The sequence below is a fragment of the Poecilia reticulata genome, chromosome 8 (genome assembly GCF_904066995.2).
Source record: "Poecilia reticulata chromosome 8, P_reticulata-male-v2, whole genome shotgun sequence".
Lineage (NCBI taxonomy): Eukaryota > Metazoa > Chordata > Actinopteri > Cyprinodontiformes > Poeciliidae > Poecilia > Poecilia reticulata.
In genome coordinates, this window is record NC_088837.1 from 9,488,478 (window position 1) to 9,510,178 (window position 21,701).

The 21,701-nt window shown below is 38.9% G+C and overlaps 1 protein-coding gene across 2 annotated transcripts in view; it reads right to left on the bottom strand.

Moving 5' to 3' along the window:
- The window catches only part of grin2aa (glutamate receptor, ionotropic, N-methyl D-aspartate 2A, a), a 161,931-nt gene extending 140,511 nt beyond the window's left edge, over nt 1-21,420 (bottom strand). The window contains exons 1-2 of one of the 2 annotated variants that reach the window (XM_081609833.1): nt 21,089-21,420; nt 8,393-8,890 (exon numbers count right to left, since the gene is read on the bottom strand). In XM_081609833.1, the coding sequence (XP_081465959.1) occupies nt 8,393-8,887 (495 nt within the window). In that variant the 5' untranslated portion in view covers nt 8,888-8,890; nt 21,089-21,420. Of the gene's footprint in view, nt 1-8,392; nt 8,897-21,088 lie in introns of those variants that run through there. The other variant, XM_008415757.3, reaches the window with a different exon arrangement.
- Between the last annotated feature and the right edge of the window lie 281 nt (nt 21,421-21,701).

The window sequence follows — 21,701 nt, forward strand, 5'->3', positions numbered from 1 at the left end:
CAGTGACTACAAAAGAGTTCTGAGAACTACTTGTTTTCTCTCTTCTCTTTTTTTTTTCCTGCAGCTGCCAGTAGCGCTGCAGTGATACACTTTGCTTATAAATAGAGTCGAACAGCGAGAAGATTCACTTGGCTGGATATTGTAAACCATTATGCTTCAAATGGATGGTTTATTTTAGGTTTTCTTTTTTTAACAACACATTAGGAGCAGGGTGATTCCTTTGTTTTTTGGGGGGTTTTTTTCCTCTTCTTCCCCAAAATCCAATTTGTTTTGTAGTTTACCAAATCAGCTTCTTATTGTCTCAAAATAACATGAAGCAATGAAGGTTTGTAACCCATTTATAATGGTAGATAAAAAAAAAAGAGAAAGAGTTGCACAGTGTGGGAGCTCGCACGACAAAGACTCAGTAAAAATCTCTCAGTGGATGCAATGCAAACATCAGTAGCCCGAAAAGTCGTTACCGTCTTTTTTGCAGCTGCTTTTGATTTTACATCTTTCAACAGTTATTGTATAAATACTTGTTAGCTATTATTATTTGTTATTTACGACAAGGATCTTTAGAACCCCAACAACATTGGGCTTTGGGACCCACAAAGTTTATTTCCTGCTGGCCTGCACGGAAATGCAGATTTAGAAAATTGTTACGTCTCCTGTAATTTTTAGACTTAGATGTTTGTCACTCTTCTTATGCAGTTGAATTTTTACAATTCCCTGACATTTTTAATTCTCCAGCTCACTCTTAAGTAATGAACAATGCCAAGCAACATCTGTTTTAATGTCACAGTTTAGGAATCACACAAAACTGCCAAGCCTGCCATACGGCCGTTTGCAAAGAAAGCAACTCTCAATACTGACTTCTTTCTCGAGGATAAAATAATTCCACAATTTCGTAAAGAACAAAACCAATAACACAAACATGCCCATATTCCCATGAACAAAGGCAGCTCTGGAGGATGGGAGGAAGAGACACAAAGGTCTTTCATTGTGTTTTGCTTGCAGGGTGCATGAACTCAAAGTGAGAAGCAAACTGTATGGGGAACTTTGTGCAACCATTTCGCAGGTGCTGCTGCTGCTGCTGCTGCTGTTTGTGTTTGAAACTATCTGACAACACTGGAAGCTGAGAGAGAGGTTTGTTTGTTTTTAGAGGCGAGGGACCTTCCTGTCACAGAGCACTGGCGACAGTTTGTTTCCTCTACAACAGCTGCTGTGAAGCTATGATAAAGAAGCTGCATCTGGCAGTAGCCAGAAATCTCGTGGAGTGGAGATGTTAATCTGTGGCCAGTTTTTGGTGAAGCCACTGCATACATGGGCTAGTTAATAAGAGATTATCCATGTCAACAATTCAAAGAGTTACAATTATAAATGATAGATTTTCTTTGACTATGTGGAGCATAGAGTATACTGTATGCTGCGATTCCCTCTTCCCCACCACTTGCTGCACACTTCTGATCAACTGGCTTGTTCCCAAGCAGCTGACTGCATGATAGCTAACTGAGCAGTTAGCATGAGGAATTAACCCACAAATATCAGCTTCTTAAAGGTCAACTTATTTGCTGATTTTTCTGTGAAACACTATTAGAGATTGCTTGCAGAAAACCCAACTATTTGCAGATTTTTTTCCTTTATACAGCAATATTTCAAATATTTCATGGAAAAAGAAAATGTACACGGGAAGCTGAAATACTTCCCATGCAAATCGACATGCTATCAAATTGCAAAGTAGCCAATCTAGAAGCACCGTTCATTTTTTTGGGGGGGGGCTGGATGGTCGTACCCCAAGTTGTGGGAATAATGCATATGAAGGTATATTTCCTGTTTGAACAAAAAAACATAGGCAATTATTAGCATTTTTAGAGGGGTTATCAAGTGTTTCTGAATTTTTGCTATCTGCTAGTAGGTGTGGTTCTTAACCCCCATAAATATCAAGGGTCCCACTGTATAAGTCATTGTATGAAAAGTGATATTTTTATCATAAAGTATAATTCTGATGCATACTTACTGTCTCAACATATACTTTCATGAATTAAAAACATGTTACATACAAGATTGTCCAACAGCTGAATAGATTTACTATACAGAAATACTGGGTAATAATAATACTTTGCTTTGTTGCCTCGTGTTTTTCAACACATACTAATAAATACAGAAATAAAGAGTGTAGATAACCATGGGTTGACTGCAATAAACAAAACTCAGTAGTATTTTCGCAGCATTCAGAATAATTGTTGCTTTTATAAATTACGTACAAACAAACCCATCATTGTATGGAATCTTGTATGAAGCGTTGGGGAAAGTACCACGGCTCGGCGACGTGATATTTTTCCTCAATTTTGTCACAATTTCGAGCCTGTTTTTCAGCGATACAAATTTTATCTGGGGTACTGGCCTGAAGCTGCTGGAGAGCAGAAAGCTGTTTAATCAAAAACATCGAAGCAAAGTACTCACCCTTGAGTACATGCCAATGCTCCACAGTGCACCACATACAATATTAATTCATTTGTTTTAATTTTGTGCAGCTAATTAAATAGCACATGCATAATGAAGTGTCAATTTTAGCTTGCTCTTGGGTTGAATGGTTAAGGTGAGATCACTTTGTGCCGCGTGTGCGCGCAAAACAGCAACACAGAAAAACTTGAACGCACCAGCACTTACATTTGATGAATCTCAGAGCATTTTTTATTTTTTTTTTTTGCTTTGTTTTGTTTTTATTGCTTTACCCAGAGGTGAATTCATGTCTCTTTTAGGGCAAAATCAAAATGGGTACCACTCTAGTGCATTTGTGGTGCAGAGGAACATTAGATGAGTGAGAAGTGCTACTTAAAAGAGAAAAGAAAACACGAGTGCAGAAGAAGATGGTAGATAAAACTATCAAGGCTTGGCGAAAAAAAAAAGAAAAAGCTCATGACAAACTTCCGGCTGCTGTTGCTGTCCTTTGAGTGAGTCAGAAACTATTTAACGCAAGAATTAAATGCTGCCAGTCAACAAACCACCCTCACCTGCAGAATAAACGAAGAAAGCAAACCATAACAGGGCTCTGAAGATGTACGAGAGAAAAAGAAACATGAACAAAAGAAAGCAAAGCGAGGAGATTATGAAACAGTTTTATGTTGTTTTTTTTTTTTGTTTTGTTTTGGGTTTTTTTCTTTCAAACACAGGTTGTTGGGGTGGTGCATTCCAACAAGACTGCTTAGACTGCAGTAGGGAAGGATAATTCTTCCCTTAATCAATAATGTATTCATTTCAATACAGGCAGCCGTGCATTATTCAACAAAGCCTTTGGAGATGTATGGGAGGGACAAACACGAGGAGATACAGCAACATTTATCTAATTAACAAGCACGGACGCAGGAGAGAGCAAGGGACAGCAGGAGAAGTAAAGAAAGCAAAGAAAAATGATCCAAAGATTAATTTTCCTTTAAAAGGGGGAGCTCTCTAATTCTGTTCCCATTAGGTCGACGAGAAGAAAAAGAAAAGATTTTAACGTGGAGTTGTCATCGCCCGGAGGTTTTGCACCGTAAGTGATTTGCGAAGAAAAAAGACGGATGGCACCGGGTCGAACTCGTCCAAAGGCACAACTAAAGTATACGAACCCTGCAAGATTTGCACACAACTGTGTGCATGTGTAATCCATAATAGACGAGCTAAAATAGCAAGCTAAAGTTGACACTTCATTATGCATGTGCAGAGGGTCTTACAAGGCAGAATAATTGAGGGCGAGTCTCTCTCTTCATAATTCACATGAGGATTAGGGAAAATGCGCACCAACAAGGCAGAGGAAGAACCTCGGTGGGTAGCTGTATAAACGTTAACCCTCTGGCGGTGAGAAGTTGATAAAAATATCAGAGAGAGTAAAAAAAAAAATAAATAAATAAATCCATATCCTTGGGTGAAAATGTTTTCATTTTGTGAACATATGTGAAACACTTAATGCTTTGATCTGTTTTGGTTTTTTATTTATTTTTTGTAAATATATGATTAACTAAGGATATTGGATCAAAAAAAACTTCCTTAGTGTTTTAGTAACTAGTTTCTACAAAATGAAATGAAATAAACTTGCTGAAAACAACTTTTTTTTTCTTTTTTTTTTGGGGCCAATCTGAATTGAATGAGTTTGATCCATCATACTGAGATAGATTCTCAAAGCAAAGATATGTTAAAGTGACCAATTATGGACTAATGGCGATGCTTCAAAACTACGGTTTGAAATCAGTCACCCATTGCGTGGAAGACTAAAACAAATAATGTTTGCAATATATATTTTTTTATCCAGTATTGAAAATGATTTTATTAGAAAATAATATCACAGTTAAAATAATCAGCTTTTAATTTAGAAAAAACACACCAGATATGCCGCTCCTGTTCATATTAACTTTGAACATAACTGACTCTAGTTTGCACTAGCTGGTTTACCTAATTGAACAAAGTCTAGTGGGATCTAAAGCCATCAACACAACCGTCCGGCGTTAACATTGCTCCACAACATAACTTTACAATCTTACCATTTTCTCCATCCTTTGGAGGAGGTTCAGTCGAGTTGAGGTTGCAGTTACAGTGCAAAACTGTGGTGTGCAAAGAACGATGAGGTTATTTTCTAAGCCAACAAACTCACTCATAAATTGTTTTGGGAATTAGTTGGGGCTTTTTTGACAAAATACGACAATTCGATATTTTTTTTCCATTCAGTAAAAAGGTGCAACATCAAAACACTAAAAGCTATGTTTTGTTTTATACCCAAGTTGGGACTGAAAAGTCAATGTGCCACAGGATGTGAATTCACACCCAGCTTGTGAATGGTTTGTCAAGTTGGAGCTAATTGACCCAGATATGAAGTCAATGGTAACGACTCGAACAACAAGCTATTTGCATGCCCAGGCACTGATATCCCTACCAGTAGCAAGTGCGAGAGCTGAACAATAATGGAGAATAAACTAAATATTTATTTATATTTATGGGTCGGGCGCTAAATGTGCAGGTCTGTAGCCCAGTGGGAGGGGACCGAGGCACCGAGACTAATGTTTCCAATTAGTAGTAGTAATTACAGTAATAGCGCTAACAGCTAACATTGGATGCTAAAGAGAACTTAAAGTGTAAACATCCTCATTTTGTCTTTGTTCCAGATCAGAAAGGCTGTGTTTCACAGCAGCAGCTCTCACCCACAGACTGTTTTGTCACCTCTGCTTCTGAAATGAATAATTAATGACCACTTATTGTGAGATTATGCCAAAAAAATACTTTGAAATCTGTTGGTAACACTTATTAAAGAGAAATTGGAATCTGCCAAAATAGTTTGGTCAATGATTTAAAAAAAAAAGAAAAAAAAAGAAAGAAAGAAAAAAAAAAACAGAAATTGGAAATTGGCCACAAATCTGTAGGTGCATGTCTAGCTAAAACTATCAGCTCAACATAACACCAGTTTTAATAATTTAAATCCAGCATTTGTGTTAAAAACATATTAAAAGGTGTTTTGTTGTATTCCTGCATATGAAGCCTGATACATTTCAAATTTAACAAACCTACATTTCTTGCCTTGACTAAATGACCTTTCTATACTGACTAATTAAAGTCGAATTTAAAGAAAAGAAATCCAAACAGGATTTTAATGCATTTTTAAAGCTCAATGCTGGCGTATTTTGTGTAATATTTATTTATTTTTTTTAATCAAATATGGCCAAGGGAATGAGTGACATGCTGACACTTTTCTTATGAACAAAACAAAAATGCACACAGCCAAAAATCATCCTTTTAATTTTTGCATTTTTAAAAAATGCAAAAATAAATAAACAAATAAATGAAGAAACGAAGCAAGTCCATGCCTCGTCCTCAGAAGTAATAGAAAAAGGGACTGCATGTGTGCTCCTGAAGCACTTGGAGCAAAGCAGGTGCCATTCAGTACATTCAGTAATCCCTTTTCCACTCAACATCACCCCTGGTCACAATAAGGGATTATCCCTCACCCCTTCGTCTCTCTGTTTCCCCTCTCCACCTCCTTTATTTTACACCACCTCTTTCTTCCTCCTCTGTCGCCCCTTCAAACTTATCTCCTCCTCTCCTTAATGCTCCCTGCCCCTCACAGACAGATGCCACATCTGCCATTACGGGATCAATAAACCATTACCATGGAATCTTTAAAGGACATTTGTATTTACTTTAAACAAATGAAGAAATGTCTACACTGGCCTCCAGAACGGCTACAGGGAAGCACGGTTTTGAAATTTCTGCGATAGCTGCAGAGCCACTGCATAAATTTTGAAGGAGGGTGCTCTTAATGTGAGTGCAGCTTCACAATTATGACACTCTCTAATATGGGGATATTGAGTGAGGAGGAATGCAAATTAAAAGAGATCTTTAGAAGAACAGTACTTATGACAAAACCGCCTGGAGGAGAGAGTGAGATTTGGAGGAACTATATTGCAACGAAACATAAGAAATCACCCAAACATGTCGATTTAGGGGATTTTGTTGTCAGTAATTACACAACCGCCATTTTCACTGTTAAACTAGCAATAACATGTTGATTTATTTTAACAATATGGAGCATAATTATGCCATAATTATTCTAACTACGGTTTCAAATTCACTTTTTAAAATGTTATTTATGTAGGAAAAAAAAGAAGGTTTTTTCACAGAACAACTTCTACCCCACTCTGTTACCCACAATAACAGTAACAATATTTTTTTTTTTACAGTAGCTAAAACGACTGTGGTCAGCAGCTGGTAGTGTCTGTGTTCCTGCTTGCAAACAGAAAGCATGCAGACACGTGTCACTTGCAGTCAGTCCCAGTTGTGACAGGTCGTACATGTTCCAACTCTGTCCAAACAAACAATATGTTCGCTGGCAAAGAACCAAGAGGAGAGGAGGTGGGGGCAGGGGGGTGCTGTCATTCCCAGCTAAGGCTAGTTGTTTGTGAATTGCTCTGTGCACTGCGGTGCATGCTCAGTAGACAATGAGATGGTCGAGAGTGTGCCAACGATCAGCTGCACAGAGCATAAAGTGCTCTGTACCTCCTGCTGCACACTGCCGCTCAGATGGCTATAACATCTCACTTTAAAACTGATAAATTAAGGCCCAATGTGCCATGGGGTGTTTCGTGTGCCATTTCGCACTCGACAAGGATACATCTCATATCCGCTTTGACGACAGATGATTTAAAGTAATCTTCCAACGTCCTAGTCGAAGTCTACCTTAATAAAATGTGATCTTGTTTTCTTTAATGAACAATATCTAACTGTAAAATATAAGTTTATGGTGATTTTGGTTTGATTAGGGATCACGCTGTGTCATATTGCAAAACAATCAATTGTTCCAAAGAGGGATCAGAACCAAAGTAAATAGAAAATGTTTGTGATGTAAAAAGTATTGAGAAACTAACATCAAATTATTAGATAAAATATGCATTTGAGCCTCTCTGTGATTATATATCTCTACAGTTAATAATAATAGTTTATGACAAATAACAATAAAGTGACATACAAAGGTTTCACACGTTAAGCTATCATTTTCTTTTCTTGGTTGCCTTAGATTGAAAAAAAAAAATCAAAAATGTTTCATGGTGTCCTCCAGTTTACTCAAATCAAGTTTAGCTGCCCTACTTTTACTTTTTATTTAATTATTTTTGTTTTTTCAAATTGAAAACATAACAAGCATAATTTTAACACTTTATGACGAATTCTGGTGGAAACCTCATTTCACATTCTAGAAAAAATATATTTCAAGTTCAGTTTCGTTCTAAAAGTGGCAGCGACAAATTAAAAGATCTCATCACTGCCACATGAATCCACACAATCGCAGGCTGCTCGTTCGTTTCCCTTTTTAGGTTCAACTTGATTGGCAGGCCAGCAAGCATTGCTTATTCAAATGAGGGGACCAATCAAGCTTCTTTCACCTCTGCCGAGGAGATTTTTGCATGGTGAAAGGGGATTTATGATATTAGATCTCACTGAACTATGTGTAGTTGATGTACGCCGCAGGCAGCACCCTCTATTTTTATAATTTTTCTTCAGAGCCACTTTTTTTTTTAGCCTGTACACCAACTGTTGTCAAATTCTTCACCACTCCCAAATGTTTCTTCTGAATCTTTTACTTATCCTCATGTATCCTGTTTCCATTGCTCACATCCTTTCATCTGTCACAATCTGATTTCTTCCTTTCTCTGCCTTCTCTCCCTAGATACAGAGTGCACTTGTGTTTTCTTGAGTTGCAGCTAACCGAAAATGGGCTCAAGAGATGGACGGAACAGATCTCCTGCTCCCCAGAGAACCGACATTCAAATATGAAAAGCAAGACATTTTACCAAGTCATTAGCAAACGAACAACACAAATTCACCCGCGCCACGTAGGGACTCAACATTCACTCGTTGCCACATCTCTGAAATCCAGTCAGTGCCCACATACCTTGTCAGCCATGATCATGGACGAGCCCCCATGGATGCCCAAAATGGGTATGAGTGTCTGCGAGGAAATAAAATCCAAAATCTGGGCAATGGCCTCTTGGTCAGTGCCATCCCCAAACACCACGCCGTGGATCTTGGTCCCTGACATCAGATCACACATGTGGGTGATGATGCTTTTCGGGTCGGTCTTGTTGACCAGCAGCGTGACCACGTTGACGTCGATAGGGTCCTCTTTGCTCCACAGCGCCCGGATGTCCTGGTCCGAGATGTAGCGCGTGCACCCCAGGATCACGGCGATGTTCAGAACCGGCACTTTCTCCGACCCACCGCCCGTCCGCTGCTTCTGCGCTGCCACCGGGTCCACCGTGGCCGTCACCGCCACCAGGAGGGCCAGGGAGAGCAGCGCACCTTCCCCTCCACCGCGGCCACTGGTGCTCCTTCTACTCCTCCTCTTGCTCCTTTTGCTGCCGAGGGACATGGTGCTAAACCACTTCATCCCCTGCATGGAGAGAGGATAATGGGACCAGATGTAGACAGATCAAGGAGTGAGGAAAAAAGTGTGGCAAGATGGTGGTGAGAAAAAGCAGAAGAGATAAATTGTTAATGCGCAGCTCATTTAGCCCACACATTGAAGTAGCAACTTTTTATTTTTTTTTTTCATATTCAGTTTCTTCTCTGTGAGTTTATTGAAAATCAAAACCTTGCGGGGAGGGAGATGGCCTTGGGAGGATGTTGAGGAGGGGTGAGAGGAAGAGAAGATGACTAACAAGTTTACACTTTATGGTCACGACTGCTGGGATCAGATGATTCTGGTACAATCTGTGCTTGTTGAATGAATGAAGAAGAGTTTTTAAAGAGCTCACGTTTTCATCTTAAGTTTTATACTTTACAAAACATTAAAAACACAATGAACTGATTAATTGGATGACAAGTTCATGCTTAATAGTTGAATTAACTATATTTTCGCTGCAAAGTTTTGTTAGATTTAGGCTGAATGCATCAAATATCTCAAATATATTACAATATTATTGAAAAGTTGGTTTATTTCAGTAAATTATATTCACACATTCTATGGCCTAAATAACAAATTGATGTTTTAAAGCCATTATTTCTGTTAATTGCGATGATTCTTTGCATAAAATTAATAAAAAACAAGTATGTTTAATTCCTGCGTAAAGGTTGATGTTTTCAAAACAGCTTTAATCTGACAAATGAACCTCGTCTGAATGCATATTCTAACATACCAAATGTATCAAAGCCAAAATGGGCGTCAAACAGTAATTAAGCATGTATCAAAAATTTTTATTTTCCATTTCAAAGTATCAACGATCCTCATAATTCAGCTGCGTTGCTTTGGAGCTGCTCTTTTTGATACTTTCTCAGGAATTAAACTTTGCAGGAAAGTTAGGAAGATCAAACATTTCTTTTCTACTAACAAGTTAGTTTTAAACATGAAAAATGTTGTTTAACTGTAAAGGACCTCTAACCGTCCGTGGTCTCACACCAAAAAACATCCATGAACAATTACAACGGAAAAAACAAGTGGGCTCTGAAGCCTGCACCAATGTTTTTAGATGGGAGTCACACCTAGATCCCAAAAACATTGACTCATTAATGCTAAACCCCTACTATTTTCTAACACGGGCCTTTCAAATCATTAATAAAGCTACGTTTTTGCACGGCACTAATAATTGCTGTGGCCAGTGTGCCGTAGCATCAGTTCAAAGGGACACCTCCTGAGCTGCAGCAGCGCTGCATGCCTGAAGAATGGGAGCTTGCTGAAATTATGCAACGTGTGATGCAGCTGTCAGACACACGTATGGATTTGTTTATGTCATGAAAGAGAAACAGAGGCGAGTAGTAGATTTCAAATTCGTATCGCACGTTCTCGGTATTCTCACAAGTTTGCGAAGGTAGCCTGTTGCTCCAGCAAAGTAGGTTTAATTGAGCTCCTAAGGCTAAAACACCAGGGTCTCAGTTTGGTTTTTGATGCAGACTGGAATAACCTTTAGTGACGTACGGAGGACGCTGTGTAGCTAATTGCTGACGAGGTAACCGACTGACAAAGAAAACTGAGTGGGGAAGTTTTTGGGGAGGAGAATCACAATCCAGACCAGACCAACTCGATTTGTCACAGCCAGAAGCATGTTCGAAGGCAAGAGGCTGTGGTATTTTAGTACATGCACAATAGCAATGCCTTTAAATCCAACAGCACTTATGAACAGGCTAACAGCAGACACCATTATTACAGCCATTCCAGACGTAGTGTTTGTTGGGAGTCCGAATGCAGCCTAACTAAAAAAAACCAAGGCATTATACGCCTATAAGTTGGTTACCATGGAAACCATGGATGCAGGATGGAGAAACAGGTAAATACAGTTTCACTGAAAACCCTTGTAAACATATTCTAATTTATTTGAATGTGACAAATAACTCTTTTTTTTTTTACACGTTAAATTACACGGGAATCCTAATCTTGCTTCTTCCGGATTAGAAGCGACCGTCAGAAATTATACATAAGGTACAGTGGGTATTTCATTTGGAAATAAAATGCAAATCGACCTCACTTTCTCTACAACTTCTCTTCCCATAAAGAAAGTACTCACTGGCCTCCACCTGGCTGTCTGAGAGCATAAAACATGATGAAATGTCACGAGACGAATGAGCAGGTGTGTTGACACAGGGAGCGTGAGCCTAAATCCCAATGACATGAAACATATGGTCACATAGGGAGCCCGTGCATACGGTTGATAATTTACAAATTTACTGACAGAAGTGTGTGTTTTCGGATCACCGCAGAGAATGCGGGTGCGGGATTGATTAACAGGAGCTATCATTTCTCATGCCACCCTTTGAGGAAACACAGATTCTGGAGCCGAGATCAGCTCTTGATCTCTCACGTTTGGACTACACCAATTGCAAAGCTAGTTTCTTATTTGTTGGCATTGTAATCAGTGATAAATTTAACTTCCTAATGTGTAGTAAACATTTTGGCAATTTGTTTTTGTTTTGCATGAGTTTGACTAACTTTTGTACGTGTAGAACTTCAGTCAACGTTTTTAGGGACGTGTCAGGTAAATTTGGCAAGATGGAACTGAATAGATTTCGACCAATTAAAATGGGAAACATGGAAAAAAAAAAGTTATTTCAGGCACAAAATAGTAACTCATGATTTGTTTTCAAAATAGCAAAAACTTCAAGTAAAATTTAGTGGAAAATCTGAAATATGAGATAACATAATACATTACATTTTAATGTTTTATTTTAAGATAAGATTCAACAAGACATTATAAAGGAAAATGTAGTAATTGCTGTCTTTGAAGTGCATAGTTCCCCCCCACACACACACTCAGTGATTGTTTTAAGTAATTATGATTTCAATTACAATCAAAACCCATTTTTCACTCATTGCTCAGCCAGAGATAAACAGTTTTCAGTATTACTCATCATGTCTAGTCTCAAGAGAAGACCTACAGATGGAGCTTTTTCCTCATGTTAGACTCTGCTAGTCAATTTCAGGTCTCATGATTCTTTGGCTATCAACCTGGCACCTCTTTGGCCTACTTATAGAGAGGAGCAAGCGAGTCCATTGCTGACAAGATTATTTTTTTTGCCGTCAGTCGGTTGTGCCTAAAATCTGGAAAACAAAATGTCTTTTTTTTTTTTTTTTAACTTGTCTTAACTCTGCAGCACTGCAAAAAAAAAGAATAAAAAAGAAAAATTAGGACAAAACAGTGGCCATGAAAGCAATAAACTAGGCAAGAGCTATAAAGAGAAAAAGGGAAAAAAAAGAGAGAGAACATGCCGCACAAAAGCATATTGAGCAGTTTGTTGTCACATCACGGCCATTGTTTCTTGGCACTACAATAGTGGATGATGTTTGGCAGACAAATCTGTACTACTGGCAGTTTGCTCTCCACACATTCATACAAGCTTACATTCCTGTCCTAACAAGAGGTAGAACATGCAAATAATTTGCAAATAACTCCTAAGCACCAGTGGTTGGATTGTGTTTCAGTAGTTTATACATTTCCATTTTGTTTTTGATCTACAAGTGGAAAATAACTCCTACCTACCAATTCTTTTTCACTACAGCCAATCTTATCAGTTTTTATGCAGGGCCGAGTTTCACATGCCTCGATAAATCATCTACATTATCTTTATGTGACGATTAAAATGACTGCATTCACAGCGGCCACATTAGTTTTCCCTGCTCTCCTCCCAAATTGAATTAAGCATGGATTAATGTACAGTGCACCCTTAGTGGATGCATTGTACAGAGTTGAGGTCTGAATGATGGATACTGCAGATGATAAGTTTTACCAAACCACAGCCCAGAGGACATGACTATGTGTGTTTATTGTGCATCCTAGAGCCTTGATATTGAATTGCTCTTCTGCCCACACTGTCATTACTCCACATTCATTCATCGCTCTGTCATCTATTTACTTCTCTGTCCATCACTTTTATTCTTCACATTGCTTTTATAAATCAGCCTTGCATCCGCGGTCAACCATTTTATAATGTAGCGCAGCAACTTAAGAAATTTGCTTTTGTTTATTTTTTTTAGTTTTTTCAATGTAGGGATGCATCTATATATCCATTTTTATCATGATTATAGACAGCAAAATCAATCCCAGTTAATAATACCACATTTTTGTAAGGATTTGTTAAAAATGTGAAACGTGTTATTGGCACTGGAAGTTGCTGAATTGGTGCACAGAGCATTACCTTAGTTTAATATTAGTTTAATATTATAACATTAAAATGATTTGTCTTGAGAATAAGACCCTTTTGTCACAGAGACAAAGGGTTACAAAGTTGTCAAAGTTAGCATCTAAATTACATCACAGAGTAATTACGATCTGCAAACTGAAGACAATTTGGAACCAACCTTCACACTGTTATGTTTTCACAAGCAGAGCGGATACCGCTAGCTGTTTTTAATTAACCTTAAGGTTGTTTGGAGCTGAAAGTGCAAAATATGTGCTTAAGCCTCTTATAGCACATACTAGAAAGTTGTGTCTCAGCTAATCAGCAATTTGTTTGTTTGTTTGTTTGTTTGTTTGTTTTTAAAGTAGATGCTTCTCAATTTGTTTCAAGGAATAAAAGTCCTGTTTTACCATTTTTAGTTGTCCTGGCAAATACAAGGAGATACTGGATGACAGTGGTGGCAGTGCTATAAATTATCCAACCTGGAAATAAGTCAAATGGACAAGCTAGTCCACAAACTAGCTTGTTCACTAACATTAGCCACTATCCACTGGAGACAACGGATAAAAACATCTTTAAAAAATAAAATATATAAACAAAGTCCAAAATGAAGCTGCTATGAACACTTTTTAGCAGTTCATTTCATGGCTTCAGTCAACACACTGGCCTCAGTTTTGATGGTTTTGTGGGTAAACATGTAGTTTAATTATGTTATTCAATAATTTCTTCACTTGACCCTAACAGTGATACTATGAAGCATGCACAAAGTAGCACTGTCGAGTTTTTAAATGATATTGTCTTACATTAACTATGTTTCTGGTTTTTTTTGTTTTTTGTTTTGAGTTACCTGGTTTGGGGGACTGGCTTCTTCCTGTCTAGGTAGGAGGCGTGGCCACATTTGAACGCACAATGCCACCTCAGCAGGGCCAACCATGTGCTTTTTAGCAAAGGAGATGTTTTAGGTTTAGTTAGCTTGTTTGGTCTTTAGTTACTATTGGTGTTCAGTTCTGTTTTCCCTGTTTTGTGTAAATGGTCTGGCTAATTTATTATATAAGTTACCTTTCTGTGTCTTTGTGTTAGGTTAAAGTTCTGAGTTATTTTGTATAATTGTTTAGTGTGGCAGTTTCTGTAAGTCACTTTCTTGAGTAGAATTATATTTAACTGACCTCTTACATTGACCCACTATAATTTGGACATTTCTTAACTTTCTTAAGACTAAATGAAAACCCACTTTGAAGACTTTTTTTTTCCTGTGTCCTCTATGCTCGCTCCCTCACATCTGACAAACATTTAGCTTTCATTGTCGTCAGCTTGCATTACCTAGTCTCAGAAATGTTGCATTTGACGGACAAGTTAAAAACCTAACCGGATATGCAACAATGTCAACCCTGTGAAACAGTTTTCGTCTCCAACCACATTTAAACAAAAGTAATAAGTTGCTGCCAAAAGTTGATGCAGTGTGCTAATTACATTTTACTCTGTTGTCAAGTGAAGATGTTAGAGGACTCTCAATGAAGGGACTTTGCCAGAAGATACGAATGGAAACAATTTAACAATTAGACGTGGAGTATATCGTATTTGTTCATCACAGTGCCAGCTGAAATGCTGGTGACTGATTTGATAGTAATGAAAAAATAAATAAAATTCTAAAAAAAAAAAAAAAAAAAAAGGGCAATTTCTTTCTGTCTGTGTCCTCCTGCTTTATTTATGTATTCTGACTAATGTGATTCCCAAAGTTCTGTGTCCTTCTTTGGGTTTCTTTCCCCAAAGTTTTGGTCTGAAATGAGATTCTCCATTTGATATATGCGATGTAAAATAAATTGCATGAATGCAAATGTGATGCTGAAGCGGGTTTCATTTGCTTTTGCAGGCAAAACCAACAATGTGTGAGGATACTTTTTCACTTCCCTCTGCTGGACAATCTGTTTTGTAGATTCTTTGTACGTGTGCTTCCAACAATTTTCTCTCAGCTATTTTACAATCCAGCTCACTTCACACCGAAGCTGTGAAAACAAATAAAAAAGTTTGCTATGCTTAAGAACAATAAACAAAAAACTCTAAAAAAAAAATAAAAGTACAAACAATACCTTTAAATTTAAATCCTGGTAAATTGTGGCGTTAATATCAACTTAACTTTTTTTTCTCTACTCACCATTGAACTGTGTTAAAATTCAAATTAACAACATACCGTATTTTCCGCACTATAAGGCGCATAGAATAGAGGCTTCAGTTTGGGTTGTCAATTTGTTCCGTACTCTATTATTACATATCCACATTTGTAAAGAAGTGGTCCCCGAGTACTTTATACAGTAGTCTGCCCCAGTCATTGTTTCACTCAAGGTGTTGGTGTTGCGATATTGTGCCCAACTGCTTTCTGGGTAACACAGACCAACCGACACGCTGCCGCCACAGTCTCTGTCTCTCTTCCCCCGCCCCTCCACCACCCTTGCTTTAAATGCATTATCAAACTTTATTAACAAACCAGCGTTCTGACAACTATCCCAGCATGCACTGCGCACTTCTTCCTCTACGGGGAAAAATGAAGTCGGTGCCTGCTTACCGTAGTTGCTAGACCTGTTGTGGCTCAATATTGGTCCATATATAAGGCGCACCGGATTATAAGGCGCACTGTCGGCTTTTGAGGAAATTGAAGGTTTTTAGGTGCGCCTTATAGTGCGGAAAATACGGTAATTAAAATAAAAGTGTTAAAAGAGCAGCAACCTAATAATTTAGGAAATAAATGTAGCTGTCTTTCAAACCTCCAAAACATCAGCTAATGTTACTCATCCAAGTCCTTCAAAACCAGATTTGGACCCTCAGAACTTCATCAATTACATGTGGATCTCATTATTGCTACAAGGCAAGTCTTTGTTCTGTGTGTCACAGGCTTTCACCCCAGTGACGTCTCACAATCAAAGTCCAAAAGCAGGTATTATATATGTTTGGGTAACTGGAAGTACTTCTATGTTTGTACATTTATTTTCCTGTCTAGTAACGGGCAGGTGAAATGTTTGGGGTCTACCCTTTATTGTGCTTGTTTCCTGCTAGATTAGACTCAGACTTCGTTGATCCTGATGCCTGTATATAAAATGTTGCACTTATTTCAGCTGGTTGTGCATGTCCTGATTTTGCAACCTACCTACCTACAAGCATTACATTAAGTAAAGAAAAACTGCAGGTAACTTGCAACTATGATGCTACATTTTTCATGAATATTCATTCCCTCAGTCTTTTAAGTCCCGTCCTTGCTAGATAGTGACGTCTGTAGCAACACTTACAGTTTAGGAGGTAAACTGCAATGGATATACTGCAGCAGTGCATTCAGCTGCAACTGCTGTGTATCTCTTATACAGATTCTCAATTTGCTTTTGCCGTGACCTGTCCGACTTCTTTGTTCTACCCTCAAGCCTGCACTTCAGTCCTTGCCCATACCTCGTCGCGACGTTCCCGTCGAGTGAAAGAAGAAGCGCGCCTCAGCGTTTCGTTCTCGAAAGTTGAGCTACGGCTTCAGCAAGATCGTGCTTAGATTCACTGAAAGTGCGCATTTAATTCACGAGTGAAACTGCGAATTAACTTCCTCTTATATCTGATAGTGTTCTTCTCTGACTCCAAATTCCTCCAACCATATTCTCCAAGCCATTCCTCTGCTCAGCCCCTCTCTCTCAGGCCCAAGCCATCTGCTCCATGCGCCCTGACATGTGCATGAGCGCCCAGGAGAAGCCCAGTGGAAGTAATCGTCTGTTACCACTCAGGCTTCAACATGTTGTCTCCCCCAGTGCACCTACCCCTTTACCTTGCAACAAACCTTCTGTGTGTGAGTGTGTGTGTGCGTGTGTGTGAATGAGACAGAAAGGGAACAGGAGGGATTTAAAGTAAGGGAAGAAGTGAAATCGCTCATTCTCCCTGATATAGAATGGAAACAGAGTTGCACGCATTCTTCCTGCACCTGATGCCCAACGCATGCCTATGCATACATGCACACACCGTACATAAGGAGCGGCTTGCAGAGGTATTGCTTGAACCTATTCACATTTAGGACATTGTCGCATTTTACTTCCTAAATTGGCATCTTTAAAATGCGTTGGATTTAATGTAGGGGTATCAGGGCTAAAGACAAAATGTAGAATAAAATATCTTGAAAACCAAGATATTTGCCTATCCTCGTGAGCACAGACAATGAGGCTCTGAAGCCTGACCTTTCCAAGTCGTCATGCAACCATTTCGAAATCAAAAACCCGGTCGGTAATGTCTTTTCCTTCTCTTTACTTCCCCTTCCCTCATCATCAGCACATCCAGCACCAAGTCGTCTCTTTGAAAGCATGGCGAATGAGCTTTGTATTTAAACCTGAGAAAACCTCGCCACGACTCTGAAACCAGATCATAGGCCCAATTTGGAGGTGTTGGCTCTTCCTCCCAGATGAGAGCCTCTCTCCACTGGCAGCGCCGAAAATGTCAGTCTGTATCTGAGAGGAGGCTGAGCATGGCACCTTTTCCACCTCAATTTTGGCTGAGGATTGTGGCTTGATCATTCCAGCTGTTTAAGTTGAAATACTTTGTGTTGCAGCTAAAGCAACGACCAGGCAAAATGTGAGCTACAGCTGCTATGCTAACAATTTTGCTAACAATTATTTTAGGCAGTTTGCTATGTGTTAGGGTTGATGTGGCCAGCCCTCTAATGATTTTAAATTCACTGGTTTAGAAGAAAGGCGACACTTGGCTTTTATTGGCAAACATTTTAAAAAGAACAAAAAAATAAAAATTATTCTGCTATACGCTGTGTTGGTCTATTACAAATAAGCCCCAAAAATAGAATGAAGCTTGTGGCTGCAGCGTCACAAAATGTGGAAAAGCTTAAGGGACATAGAGACTTTTGCTACAATTGTACTTTTCTTATTCATTTATTTGTTTACTTATTTATAAGTTACTTAATTGTAGCTACTTTGAGTACAGAAACCTCATATTTGAGAACATTTGAGCAAAAGATTAGTAAGAACAACAAGCTCTTATCCAACTGTGTTCTGTTACATAAGGCAGTGAGAAATCACTTAACGTGTTTTGTCTTGGTTTAAAAGATACCTTCTCTCAGTACGAAATTAATCTTTTTGCTGAAACCATCCATCAAGCCCACAGACAAAGGTAATTTCAGATTTTATTTGGCCATGAACAAAATTGATTAATTTGAATCATATGCCTCCTCAGAACAGAAATCTCTCCCACTGCTTAGCCTCATTCTGCACTTGGCTTTTTAGTGCCTTACTGTGATAATCTGCAAAAAATCTCTCCGAGATCTTATTCTTTCTTATGCAGTTTTCATCTATATGTAAATAAAGGTAGAGCTAAAAAGTTATCAATCACAATTCCTGCACGACTCCTGTTTCTTTCCACACACCTTGCTTTTATCTGCAGACATATACTAGGCTACAAAACTGTATTTAAATACTGTTAGTGTATTTTTTTATGCTTTTTTTCCACCCCCCCTGCATAAACACAATACACTCTTGAAGAACAGATGAACTAAAATCTGACAGTTTGGGGAGCTTCATTTATATATTGTCATTATCAAAGTCAGCCCAAAGCATAAACAGACTAACCAGGTTTACAAAATGATATTGTTGTGTGATGTTACATATCCTATTATGTTTGAGATTTAAAATCTTATGCAACACGTACAATACAATCACATAAACTGAAGAAGTCTGTGAAGACTGCTTAAAACTGCGCTGACGACAGAAAAGAGAAAAAAAAAAACATTTTCCCCTAAATTATTTGAAGTCCATTTCTTCTAAAGAACGAGATGCAGTTCAAGGTGCATTCTGTTAAATAATTTCCCTATTCTGCTTAGCAAGAATTAATTTCCGAGCCAGAGAGGCCCACAAGAGAATATCTGAACCAACTAAGAGAGAGATGCACATTCGCCCCAAGTATGCTATAAGCATGTGTATCATGTGAATCCAATTTAACTAATCAACAAATAATCTCATATAACGTGTGGTGGAGATTACTTTCTAGTTCCACAGCTGCATCTCAAATTAGAATGTCACTAAAAAGTTAATTTAGTAATTCATTTCAAAAATGAAAACTTATAAAATGTTCATTCACACCGACTATCATATGGACATTTATTTCTGTTCAGTTGAAGGATTATGGCTTAAAGCTAATAAAAACCCAATTATCAATTTCTCAGACATTTTGGAGTATCACAAGAAACCAATAAACACATTAGCTTTAGTACAGACATCCTATGTTATGGTGAGCAAAATCATAGGGAAAGACCCCTGAAGGGCAGACAATTATATTGTTGAAGAAGGTAATTGATTCCAAATTCCCTGCATCCGAACTTATTAGGGGAAAGGTGAGTGGAAGGAAAATTTGGGTAGAAAAAGCAAAAAGAATAAGTGTTGGATTGAGAAGATCCCTAAGCCAGATTCCAAGAATTTAAGAGTTTTTTGAAGATCCCTAAGTTAAAGGGAGTGCTTCAAGATCTATACCGCAAAGACGAATCCAGGAAATAAGCTATAAAAGTTGTATTCCTTGTTTTAATTCAGGGATGCCAGAAATATCTTGCCTGGGCAGAAAAGGCTGCTGCTCACTGCTCAGTGTCCAAAGAGTTACTGTCAAGAGGAACAAAAGAGACACCGGCGTCCAACAATGCAGGCAACCTGAAGACATCTATTAATAGAACCCGTGTTTAGCAGCACCACTAGCTGATTGTCTCTACACTGTGTTGCATTTGTTGCAGTGATATGTGCAGAGGTACAGCGTGCATGATAATGTGCACAATACTGACAATACTTTCTGACACCTCTGTGTTAAAACTTATTGTCTTTTATCGGTGCTATCTAATCCCTGATTATCAAAATTGACATAAAGACTTGAAACACGTCACTGTGTGTACTGAAGACGTATATGAATATAACTTTTTTCATTTTATATGCATCACTATATACGGGGGATATTAGTTGAGCCAGATTGATTGGCCCCCAAAATCATATTCTGTTTAGATCCCCATACACCTTAGGATCGGTTCTGCTCATTCTTTTCTAATATAGGTTTGCTTTAAAGAAGCGTGCAGATAACACATTTTGTTTATTATTAAATAGGAATAGTTTTTCTTTATTATTATTTTTGTTATGACAGCAATGCGCTTCAACAACGTGACTGCATCCCGAGAACAGAGGGGGAGAGAGAAACTGGGGTTGAGAGGGTGGTTGCAAATTTATTTAGATCTTCCCATTTGATCCAATGAAGCCATCACAATGCAAGTGCGACCCCCAAAGGCACCGAGTGTAACTACAACTTTACCAAGACGCACGCTGGGTACATTTTTCTTCTCTTCCTTCTTTTTTAAACGTTTGTGTTCTTTTTTTTAACTCTGTCTTGCAGTGAACGACTGCAACCTGTGCTAGAGATGGGATGCAATAGCCAATAAGCGGCGTTTTATGGGATAATCTCTCCACTGTTAACGGCTGATCGCTCGTCCGGAGATGGGATGGAGAGAGAAGTTGTGCCAACCAAAAAAAAAAAAAAAAAACCTGCAATGTGTTTTCCATCCTTTACAAAGAAAAATCCCCTCAACGCGCAGTGTTAATTTATATATACAATTTATTAAATCTGTTTCAGATCAGCTGTATTTTTAAGGACAGAAAATCTAGATGTTAGATATTTTTCGGGGGGTTGTTGAAGGGGTTCCGGTCTAACCGCGGACTTTTATGGAATCAGCTGAGTGCGCACTGCAGCAACATTATGAATTAATAGAGATTAACGCTCTCTCTCTCTCTCTCTCGCTCTCTCTCTCTTTCTTTTTTTATTGTAAACCTAAACGTCTTAGTATCCAAGTTCTAATGCGGACAGCTGTGCTCGCTGCCTCTGTGCTGCTGCTGCTGCTGCTGCTGCTGCTGCTGCTGCACTTTGGTCGAAAAGTCACACAGTGTCCGCCGATCAACAGCTAGAATGGATCAGAAATGGATGGAAATAAAGTACTTACAGTATCTCCCTTCCACAGAGCTCCGAAACAGCGGTGTTAGATGACATTGCAACAGTCCACTCTCTCCCTTGAATAACCATGCAGGGGAGGGGATCACAGAATCTCTGGTAATGAATAATTCCAAGCTAGCGTCAACAAAACAAAAAAAAAAAAAAAAAAAAAAAGGAAAGGAAAGGAAAGAAAAAAAAGATGAATGAAATCCTCTTGTTTTAACACCTCACATTGAGGTGAATAAAATCACAGTTTTTCCTCTCTCTTTTTGTAATCCAATCTTCATCGCGTGTGGGAGCCTACACTGCTGATTCTCCACTGCAATCTCTCTTGGCCCCCGCGCATCGTGGGGGGCGGGGGGCTGGGGGTGGAGTTGTGTGGGGGCGCGGGGGGTGGGGACTCAACTTGCCTCGGTGTGATTAGAGCGCCCTGTATCTCGTTATTCCTTGTCCCGGGAGGGGAGAGGAGACGCAGCAGGGGTGGAAGAGCCAGGCGAGCAGCCGCCGGACGCACGCGGAGACGGACAATGTACATGGGGCTATAGCTGCGTGCAGTTTGGAGGGAGCTCCGGGCAGCGAGCGGGATGCGAACCGCGCGCGCGGGACTCGCGGTTTCTTTCTCT